The sequence below is a fragment of the Delphinapterus leucas genome, chromosome 8, assembly GCF_059928025.1.
Source record: "Delphinapterus leucas isolate spDelLeu-1000000601 "Yukka" chromosome 8, BTC_Dleu_Yukka2, whole genome shotgun sequence".
Lineage (NCBI taxonomy): Eukaryota > Metazoa > Chordata > Mammalia > Artiodactyla > Monodontidae > Delphinapterus > Delphinapterus leucas.
Window position 1 is genome coordinate 18730792 of NC_143136.1, and position 11223 is coordinate 18742014.

Below are 11223 nucleotides of genomic sequence, written 5' to 3' on the forward strand. Positions count from 1 at the left end.
GCTGTGCTCCGCAACGGGAGAGGCCACAACAGTGAGAGGCCCACGTACCGCAAAAAAAAAAAAAAAAAAAAAAAGAATACAGTGGTTTGAACCTGGGCGATGGCAGTGGATGTGGAGGAGTCATGGATGTGCATATACTCAGCAGGTCAAACCCGTGACTGCTGAAGGTTTTAAGGCGGGTAAGGGGGAAGTAAGCAGCAGGATAATAAAAATAGACTAGATTCATTGAGTGCCGACTATCCAGTCGCTGTTCATATTTAATCCTCGCAACAAACCTATGAGGCAGGTACAATTCGCACCCACATTTTACATGCAATCCGTTTTTCCAGCCTTGGGATTGGGAGTAGAGGCGGTAGTCCTCGGGACCTGGTTTATGTAAAAAAGGAGTGGGCTCCTGGGAGTAAGGTGGGGTGGCCTGTGGGGAGGTAGAGAAGTAAGGGTTGGGTAGGCGTCCGCAGGGGACAGGGCCCGCCGGCCGTTGGTCCCGCTGCCAAGGGAGCTTTGTGCAGATCCAGTCTCGCCAGCGGGTGGGAAGCGACAGCCCCGCTCAGTCCCTCCAGCAGCTGTCTCTACCTCATCTGCGATTTGGTGGGGAGCCAGCGCACCAAGCCCGGGAGGATGCGGCGCCCGCTGGGGCCTGGGGGCTTCCGGGGGCTCTGGCGGCTCCTCTGCTTCCTGCTGCTGAAGAGCCGCCCAGGGAGCGGCCGCGACGTTAGTGATCACGGTCAGGAGGACACCTGGGGGGTGCGGGCAGGGCCAGAGAGCGATTCTGAGAGAAGTGGGTCCGGGGGCCTCAAGGTTAGGAACTTAGGAGGAAAGGAATCTGTTTGAGGGGTGAGAAGAGAAAACTGCGCAGAAAGAGGCGCAGGCCTGGCGTGGGGCTCGGTGTATGGGGTACGGACTTAAGAGAAGCGGACTCGGGAAGATTGGGGATTCGGGAGAAGGACTGAAACACACAGGGCCAGCGGGAAGTAGAACCGGCCTGGGCGGCCGCAAGAGAACCAAGACGCGCTGAGGGGCCAGGGAAGAGATGCCCATGGCTCAGGGATAGTCAGGGGACCAGGATCTCTGCACAGTAGGAGCAGGGGCCGCGGGTATCGGGCTCCGGAGAGAAGGCTGGGCCGAGGGATGACCCAAGGCTTCTTTATAAGCCCCTAGAGCCTGGCGTTTGCGATCCAATTTCCGGTAAGAACGGGAAGGCTAGGATGGGGTAAAAAAGGATGGAGGGGGAAAGGATCCATCCTCTTCCTCCCCCTTCACTCTGCGCCAACCGGGTAGACCATCGCTGACACGTGTGAGCAGCCAGAGACCGACTGCGCAGACTCGAGGATTCCAGCGCCCTGCGCTTGGGGCAGACGGCGCAGACTCCTAGCCTGATGCCAACTCTCCTTGCCCGATTCTTGGGTTTAGAGGCCAATGCAGAGGACTCGCGAAAAACTGTAGGAGGTGACCTGGGGGCGGGGGGCGGGACGCGTGGGGTGGGAGAGGACCGGCAAGACTTGTGGGGATGACTCGCTCTCTTTACTGCCCAGAGCCGCCTCCATGCCAAGCTTTGGCCACCGCTCAGCACCACGGACAGCGCCAGGTGCCCTGTGGGTCTGACTGAGGGTGTCTGGGTCACCACTTTTCTATCAGTTCTGGGAGCGCTGCCTCAGAGAAGCTCTCTCCTTCCAGAAGCTATTTTCCTTCTCAATATTAGGTTCTGCTCCTTCCTAAAGCCAGGGAAATGATATTAGGGTCCATTTGACTGGGGAAGAGAATTCCCTTTTCATGATGACTCATGGTAGTTCCACTATAGGAAAACAAACAAAGAAACAAACAAAAATCCCAGACTCCAACCCTACCCCATTTACCTGGAATGAGGCAAGTGTGTATAGCATTAGGAATTATCTCCATCCCCGTCCTTCCCTTTTGCACAGTCGGGCAAACTGTGGCTTTCAGGACAAGGATCCAGACACTCAAACCCTATACATACCAATATTTCCTTCCTCGAAGGATTCCAGGCGTCCTCTCCAATCCCCTCCAGGCTTCAAAGCCTTCCCTGAATGCAGTTCACCTGCTCTCCACGCCCTACCTGTTCACCTGATTATCCATTCTATGTGTGTAGCTTTCTGAGTCTCTTTTTAACTCACCTTCCACAGGCTGCCTGTGGAGCTTGGTTCTTACCTGGAAGTTGGTACCAAAGGTGAATGAGGTGCAGGGGCTGAGGAACAGGGCAGATGGTGACGGGGGAAGGAAAAATGAAAAGGAGGACTTGAAAGGAGGTGGGGGTCTGGTGAGGGGGACAGAGACCACTGAACCCAGGGGTGATAGTGGAAGGAAGCTGCTTTCCTTCAGCTTGGATTTGGAAGGCTTCTGGTCAAGCTCCTTTCTCACACCACTATTTTGTCCTTAGATGGTCAGGGCCAAGTGGGAGTGGGGCACCTCTGGACCCTCCAAGGATTTACCACCCCAGTCTTCCAGCAGTTGCAAGTTGTACTCCAGCAGATTATGCCCCAAGGTGAGTAAGAGCTGGAGAAGAGAGGCTGAGGCTTGGTCAGATACAGGGGTATAGTGAGGGGCTTTTTGATCTGAGAACAGGCTTTCAGCCCCAAATGTCTCTACTTGACACTTTCCTGTCATGCTTACCTCATGGAGAGTTGGGAGAGACCAAAATGGGGATGGAGGTAGAAGGGCAGGCTGTTAGCCCTTGAACACCCTGGAAGGGCCCAGCAGAGGCTTCTAGAAGAAGCCCCTGGAAGAGGTCAGCATCTAACTCCTTGGGACTAGCCCCAACTCCAGGCACTATCTGAGTTTTTCCAGAGCCAGGAATCCTTAAGTCCTCATCCAGGAGAATACACACACACACACACACACACACACACACACACACACACACACCCCTAAGCCTCTGAGTAGGAAGCAGAGCAAATTGTATGACAAATAGAAGAGAGGAAGGAAAGGGAGTGGGGACTCCCTTGAAGGCAGATGGCTGACCCTTCCTTAGAGCAGAGTTTCATGAATGGGAGAAGAATCAGATAGGAAATCTGGCTTGAGTTCATGTTACTACTACCACTACTGATGTCTAATATGTGTAAAATGCCTTAAAGTAGTGGTTCTCAAAGTGCATCCCCAGACCAGTAGCATCAGCATCACCAGGAGACTTGCTGGAAAGGCTAATTCATGACCTTCACCCCAGACCTCCTGAATCAGAAGCTCTAGGAGGGAGGAACAGCCATCTGTGTTTTAACAAGCCTTGCAGGAGATTCTGATGTACTCTAAAGTTTGGGAATCACTGCCTTAGAGTTTTCTCAGCACTCTGTACATCCCTAATCTCATTTAATTTTCACAATAGCATCAAATGAGTCAGCAAAAAGAGTATAGTCCTAATCCTAACTGAATGTTTATTATATGCCAGGCATTGTGCTAAGCAAATTTTATATGCCATCTCATTTCATTCTCTCCACCAGTTGTGATCCTTTGGCCACTTGAGGGAGAAGGGGAGTGCTGACCTCACTCTGGTCTCTGGAGTGGGCCAGTCAGAGCGTCCCAGGTATTAATTCACCACCTCCTTTCAACCTGCAGGTTTGTTCTGGAAGGATGACATGGCCCAGGATGTGATGACACAGAAGATGGGGCACATTGGCAAACCCCACCCCCAGGATCCATGTGTGAGGATGCGGCAAGAAGCCTTTCCCACCAAAACCACTGGGGTGAGGTGTGTGAAGCCTATGGTCAGTCCATGATGTCTGGTGGACAGAGAGAACAGGGAGGGAACGGGCATTAAAACTGCAGGTAAGAGCCGCCAGGAGCACTCTGAGAATGACTCAGAAGTCCTGTCTGGGATCTGCAGGAAACAGTTCCATGAACCACTAGTGACACCTGCAAAGGGAGACGAGGGAGGTGCTCGCAAGCCTAGGTCCCATTTCTCATCCCCATCTCTTGTAGGAGCAAGCAAGGGGAGAAACTTCGACTCCTATTCCCCAAGGTGAGACTCATGTGTCTTCTCAAGACTTTTAAAGCCCTGACTTTAGGTCCCATCTCTTTCCCTCTGGGGCCCTGTCACCCTTTTCTGCCTCCTTCTTGACTCCTGGCTTCCCTCCTCACAGGCCCCAGTGGTCAAGGTGAACAGGGATCAGTGCTTTACCTCCAAAGTGGTTTCGAAGGCCCTGAAACGAGAGGTGACCAACCCTGTCAAGGTGAGGGGCTCACTTTTTCTAGGGAAGTTGGAATCACCAAGGACATGTTTAAATGAGGGAGGCAGGTGTGAAGGAGGGAAATGTGTATTGGTGTGTGAACACAGAAGGTGCATTTTCCTGTCTCTCTCAGACTACTTGTGGGCATCCATATGAAAGGTTGGGGGGTGTGATGCAGGTGCTGGGAGTCTCTAAGGGTGAAATGATCTATAGGATCATTCACAGGCACTGAATTTCCAAAGGCATAGAAAACTGCAGAGTTTTCAATGTTAAGTAAAAAGTTCTCCTTTTCTCCATGTACTCCCTTGTATATAGCAAGTGATAGCAAAGCTCCTTTGGATGAATGGGAGACGTAGCCCAGAGGCCCTCACATTCACCTCTTCCCCACCTTGCTCTACTCTGTGGCCTGGGTAAGTCAACCAGGCAAGGCTCGGAGTTATCTACCTAGGATGCTTGAACTCTTTGGAATCCAGATTGAAAACACCCATTTAGCACTGCCATCTATCTATAGATGAGACATTGGGGCCCAGGCTGGTCAAGCAACTTACTCAAGGCTGCATAGCAAGTTCATGGCAGAGCTAAGACTGGACCCAGGTCTCCTGATTCCCAGCCCTTTCCCCTACACAGTCCCTGCCCTTCCTCTCAGGGACTGCAGTGTGGGTTGTGCTGCCCCAAACATCAGACTCCTCCATATTGACAAAAGTCCTTTTTTGAACTAAGACCTAAATTACAAGAAGGTGGCAGCCAGTGGAAGATATGAAGGAAGGGCCTCCCAGGAAGAGAGCACCGCAATGACAAATGCCCTGACAGAAGGATACCATAGCAAGACTGAGGGAAAGTCAGTGGCAGAAGATTAGGTTGGAGATGTAGGCTCGGGGTCGATCACACAGGGGCTCACAGGTCATGGTGAAAGTTTGGATTTTATTCCAAGGGTAGTGGCAAGTTAACTAGGAAATTTTAAGGATGGGGATGTAATAATGTGATATGATTTTAAAAGCTCACTCTAACGGTATCAGGGATGGATTGTGAGAAAAGCGAGAGTGAAAACAGAGAGTCCTGTAAAGAGCCGATCATCCTGGTCCAGGGGAGACTGAAGTGGCTTGGACTGGGGTGGTGGCAGCGGAGCCGGCACCTCCAGCTAGCCATGTGCTCCATCCAGGGGCAGCCTGCACCTCTGGGGGCTTCTAGCCTCTCACGCTCTCCTAGGAAACCAGTTCCTACTCCCATAAGATGGTAGCTGAGCTTCCTAAGCTTAGGTTGGTCACTGGGTCCACACACTCAGAGCTAAGTGACAGACCCACCTGTGAGAGACCGGTTGCTGCCGTGCCTTCATGAAAGCAAACAAGGTGTTGCCGTTCTTCTCCAGCCTGAGCCCAAGGGAAAATCAGCGGATGAGAAGTCTATGAATTCTGTGTGGGAGCAAAGGGGACAGGCACTCAGTTGATGGGTTGAGTCACTGTGAGGTGACTCAAATCAGGGTGTTATTGAAGCATTTGTGGGAGAGTAGGTGAGGGAAGGGCCACCTCTCCACATACCGGTTCCAATCCTTTATTTCTGGTTTTAGGGCTTCTTTGAGTCACCCCCCACTGTGGGCCACAACCTTGTCGCTGATTGAGACCTAATGCAAAGCTGCTTTGCCCCAGTGCCCTCCCCATTGCCCTCTGGAGGGGAAGTTCCAGGATGACCGAAATCTGGATCATTAAAGTGACTTTGATGCAAACTCTCTGTGACTTGCCCTGAGGCAGGATGGATCGGGTTTGGACCTGGCCACAGCCTTCAAAGTGAGAGAGGTGGGACCAGAACAAGGGTTGCAGTGAGGCGAGCACAGCCCCTCACTGCTGCCGGAGGCTGCTTCTGTCTTGTTTTCTTTCCAGTGACCATTCCTGAAGTGAGGAAAGCGAGGATGGGACCACAGCTGGAATGGCAGCCTTCTTTACACACATCCAGCTATGCTGTGTGGTCTAGTTGCCCATCCTTCCATGTCAGACAGGCCTGGACCCTGCTGTTTTATGAGGGTCTCCCACCTCCACTATTACAGCCCCTGCCAGGGCTCTCTCACTCTTTGTGCGCTCAAGAATCAACATAGAAGTGCTGTAATCAAAGTGTACACACATTAAATGTTTTGCTGACTCTTGCCAGTTTGCTCCTGGTAGCGTAAAATCTTACAAGGGAGGGAGTAATCTGATCACTCATGCTCAGCTCAGCCAAATACCAGAATGTCCTATTTGCAAAGCTTTCTACTTCCCACGGTACTCTACTCATACTCTCATACATCAGAGGTGTAAGCACGTGGGCAGATATCAAAATTTAGTTTCTCTGAAGAACTGGGACTTGGCCACACATCTCATCCATTTAAGCAACCCAGAGAAATTAAGTGACTAGTTCTTGATGGCCCCGATTCTTGGTCATCCTGCTGTTTTTGCCCTCTCCCCCTCTATTCGTTGTGTTCAGGAATGGACCTAAACCCAACACTAGACCAGTCATATTCGTTTGTACCTAGTTCTCATTAAATTGGGCAACCCCTGCTACTCACCCACATTTCCCCCTCATTCATTCCCTCTTTCTTTCCAAGACAGAAAATGGAGAGAAGAAGATGAGCATTTTTAAAAGGAAGGTAAGTTTAGCTCTTATCGTAGAAGGGCAGATTATATGATTTGGATCGTATTATTTGATAGAAAATGGGAAGCCATTGAAGGTCTGTTGAGCAAGGGAGTGACACAATGAAAGCTGAGCTTAGGAAGAACAATGTCACATTTCTGTAGAAGGATGGGTTAGGGAGTAGGAGAAAAGTGGCAACATTCTAGAAAGACTGTTGAAATAGTGCAGTGTGCCACACGAGGACCTGAACTTGAGTGAAAGAGGACATATAAGAAGGATATCTTGAAGGATGAATTAATAGGCCTTGGCAAGTGTTAGGGGTTGAATCCTGTCCCCCCCAAAATTCATAAGTTGAAGTCCTAATCTCCTGTACCTCAGAACATGACCTTATTTGGAAATAGGAGTGTTAACAGATATAATTAGTCAATTTAAGATGAGGTCATTCGGGTGGGCCCTAATCCAGTATGACTAGTATCCTTAAAAAAGGGGAAATTTGGAGACAGACGTGCATAGAGGGGAGATGACAAGAAGAGATACAGGGAGAAGATGGCCACCAACAAGCCAAAGAGAGAGGCCTGGAACAGCTCCTTCTAGCCCAAGAAGGAACAAACCCTTAAAACACATTGATTTTAGACTTCTAGCCTCCAGAACTGTGAGACAATACATTTCTATTGTTTAAGTTCCCCAGTTTGTGGTACTTTGTTACAGCAGCCCTAGGGAACTAATACAGGTGATTTTTGTTTTTGTTAGAGATGTTTTGCCTTAGTGAATAATGATGCTGCACATGGAGCAGGGACATCTGGAGCGTTGGTTGGGGAAGGAAAACGGATGTAGTCTTTTTTTTTTTTTTTTTGGCTGCATTGAGACTTCGTTGCTGTGTGTGGGCTTTCTCTAGTTGTGGCGAGCGGGGGCTACTCTTCATTGTGGTGTGCAGGCTTCTCATTGCCGTGGCTTCTCTTGTTGTGGAGCATGGGCTCTAGGCATGCAGGCTTCTGTAGTTGTGGCATGTGGGCTCAGTAGTTGTGGCGCATGGGCTTAGTGGCTCTGCGACATGTGGGATCTTCCTGGACCACGGCTCAAACCCGTGTCCCCTGAATTGGCAGGTGGATTCTTAACCACTGTGCCACCAGGGAAGTCCCTGGATGTACGCTTAAAGGTTAAAGCCAAAAGCCTATTCAAGGACATCACAACAGCAGTTCTCTCCTACATCATTTCTCTTCCCCTGCATGCCTGATTATTTTCATCAATATATTAAGTACCCTGCAATATCTCCTAGATCTAATTTTTTTTTCTCAACTTCTGTTTCTGGTAACGGTGCACTACATGATTCATACTATCTCTGCCTGCGGAAGACAGCTTGTCTTAGTCTGATTCCTCCCAAAATCAAAGCCTGAAGTAAGGGCTTGCATGGGGGTCATGTAGATTGGGATTAAATTTCAAGATGAGGAGTGAGAGAATGGGAAGGGTGAAACAGAGGGCTTGGAAAGCTATTGAAGGATGCATTAAGGAGTTATATGCAACTGAGGTAAGTTCTTGTGGGGACTCTCTTAGGCATCATGTACAATGCACCTCAGAACTGTCCTCTGAGACAGAGAAAAGGAAAGTATTTATCCTATGGGCCCATCCCCCACTGGATAAAGGATTGCACTACAAGATGTTAATTTCCTCATATATCCAGGTTTTTCATGCATGAGAATGTCTGAGCAGAGTCCCAAGGATATCTAATGCTGTGGTAGCAGAGAGGACCCAGGCCAAAAACAAAAGATCTGCAGTGCAGGTGAGGCAGGTGGTATCAGATTACACCTGCATCTAGCTGGTGGCTGCAGTAATGGCTAGAATTAAAAGGCAACCCAAGAGGATGCAAAATGGGACAATAAATGGTGTCTAATATACCTTAAAAGCTGGATGGAAAAGTATCCAAAATCTTCTTAAAAGCGTCAAGGAGGGCTTCCCTGGTGGCGCAGTGGTTGAGAGTCCGCCTGCTGATGCAGGGGACACGGGTTCGTGCCCCGGTCCGGGAAGATCCCACATGCCGCGGAGCGTCTGGGCCCGTGAGCCATGGCCGCTGAGCCTGCGCGTCCGGAGCCTGTGCTCCGCAATGGGAGAGGCCACAGCAGTGAGAGGCCCGCGTACCGCAAAAAAAAAAAAAAAAAAAAAAAAAAGCGTCAAGGAGCTAGCGAAAGAGCGAGGAGTAATTGACTCAGGTCAAGATGCAGGAAAGGAGCAGAATCCAGAGGTGGTAAACCCAATGCTCACAGTTGCTTTGGACTGGGGAAATTTTCCATTTTAAGAAGCAGACAAAAAGCTGATTTAGACAGCCTATGCAGCTAGAGTAGTAGATGTCAGTGTCCAGGCCTGTGAAAGGAAGAATTCGAGTAAACTGCTCTCTGTTTTGGTCTGGGACCAAGAAGCTAACTCTAGAAATAAGGGGAAAATGGAAGTCAATCTACCCTTGCTCAGATCGCAGCATGTCCTTGTAATTGTATTAAGGTTGTATCAGATTGCTAGTGCTTTTAGGCACCTGCAGAAGTAAATGAAAATCCTCTAAGACCTTAAATTATTTCTACAAAAAATTTTTCAAATACTATAGTCTGCACAATAGATAACAGAAACAGACCCATAGTGATCCAATGATTGCAAAGCAAAACAACTGTGCTTTACTATGTTCAAGCATATCAAAGCCAAAGTGTAACTTTTGACAAGGATCTAGAAACCACAGAAAGTAATATGGAAGATTTTTAAAAGAATCAAACAAGTCAAAATACATGAGGCAAAAACTGATAGAACTGAAAGGAAAAACAGAAAAATTCACTTGTATAATTGGAGACTTCAACACTCCTCTGTCAGAAATTGATAAATCAAGCAAGCAGAAGTTCAGGAAAGATACAGATGACCTGAGCAGAACAATCATTCTATTTGATCTAACTGACATTTAGAATATACCACCCAACAACAGCACAGTGCACATTCTTCTCAAGCTCACATGGAACATTCATCAAGATAGACCACCATAAAACACACCTTAACAAATTTAAAAGACTAGAAATCATACAGAATACATTCTTAGACCACAATGGAATTAAACTAGAAATCAATAACAAAAAGATAGCTGGAAAATCTCCACATATCTGGAAAACAACACCTTTCTAAACAATCCATGGGCCAAAGAAGAAATTTCAAGAGAAATTTTAAAGTATTTTGAAATAAACAAAAATAAAATATAATTTATCACAATTTGTGGCATGAAGTGAAAACAGTGCTTAGAAGGAAATTTATACAATGAATGCATACATTAGAAAATAAGAATGATCTAAAATCAATAAAATAAGTTCACACTTTAGGAAACTAGAGAAAGAAGAGCAATTTAAGTTTGAACCAAGCAGAAGAAAACAATTAAAATTAGAGAGAAATCAATAAAATTGAAAACAGGAAAATAATAAAGAGAAATCAATAAAACTCAAAACTGGTTCTTTGAAAAGAAAAAGAATCAAACAGAAATTCTAAAACTTAAAAATGTAAGAACCAAGATTTTAAACTAATTGAATAGGTTTAATAACAGATTAGAGACAGCTGAAAGAGAACTGGTGTACCAGAAGATGTGTCACAAGAAACTTAGCCCTTCCCTCCAAAAAATACAAAGAGGCAAATGGTGGAAAATGCAGAAAAAAGGGTAAGAAATCAAGAGGATTCAGTGAGGAGGTCCACTATTCATTTTAATTGAAATCCCAGAAAGAGAAGAGAGAGAATAGGACATAAGCAATATTTTAAAAGATTGTGGCTGAAAATTTTCCAAAACTGTTGAAAGATATCGATCCACTGATTCAAGATTACCAAAAAATCTTAAGCAAAATATTAAAAAACTAAAACTAAGACAGAAAATATGACGAGACTGCAGGAAAACAAAGACAAAGGAAAAATTCTTAAAAGCAGCTGTGAATGTGGTGGAGGAAGGGATTATTTTCAAAGGAGCACCATTTAGTCTAATAATTAAGTCCAAGACAGCAACAATAGAAGCCAGAAGAAAGAGAAATGACTTCTTAAATATACTGAACGAAAATAACTGTCATCCTAGAATTCTATAACTAGCAAAATTATCCTTCAAACAGGAGTTCCACTTCTGTCTGGGTTGTAGGAAACTCAAAAGATAAACACTCTCATTCTAACAACAAGAAAATAGCTGGTTTAACTATAGAATCATGTTTTCTTGAGCACATCAGAGGAAATGGTTGGGGGACACAATGAGTCTTTTAGGGTGCTGGAAATGTTCAATTCCTTGACCTGGGTTACATGGGTGTTCATTTTGTGATAATTTATTGAGCTGTTCATTTTTGTCCTATGCATTTTTCTGTTTTTTATATTTCAAAATTTACAAATTTTTTAAAAAGGAAATAAATGGGGTGAAGTGAGAAAGATGGCAGGGGGAATTGTGGAGGTGAGGAGAAGACTTTCC

The 11223-nt window shown here is 46.8% G+C and overlaps 1 protein-coding gene across 1 annotated transcript; it reads left to right on the forward strand.

Annotated features, from left to right (window-relative positions):
- The first annotated feature begins 449 nt into the window (after positions 1-449).
- On the forward strand, positions 450-5790 carry RESP18 (regulated endocrine specific protein 18). The gene is made up of 6 exons (XM_022567755.2): positions 450-724; positions 2396-2500; positions 3565-3697; positions 3928-3967; positions 4089-4178; positions 5740-5790. Exons 1-6 carry the CDS (start codon positions 619-621, stop codon positions 5788-5790), a joined length of 525 nt encoding a protein of 174 aa, XP_022423463.1. The 5' UTR covers positions 450-618.
- Positions 5791-11223: the final 5433 nt, after the last annotated feature.

Excerpts from the sequence above, each read along its gene's own strand:
- RESP18 (XM_022567755.2), top strand. The coding sequence starts at position 619 with ATGCGGCGCCCGCTGGGGCCTGGGGGCTTCCGGGGGCTCTGGCGGCTC. Across the intron at positions 725-2,395 it reads CCGCGACGTTAGTGATCACG|ATGGTCAGGGCCAAGTGGGA; the intron begins GTCAGGAGGACA and ends TTTTGTCCTTAG. Across the intron at positions 4,179-5,739 it reads AGGTGACCAACCCTGTCAAG|GGCTTCTTTGAGTCACCCCC; the intron begins GTGAGGGGCTCA and ends TTCTGGTTTTAG.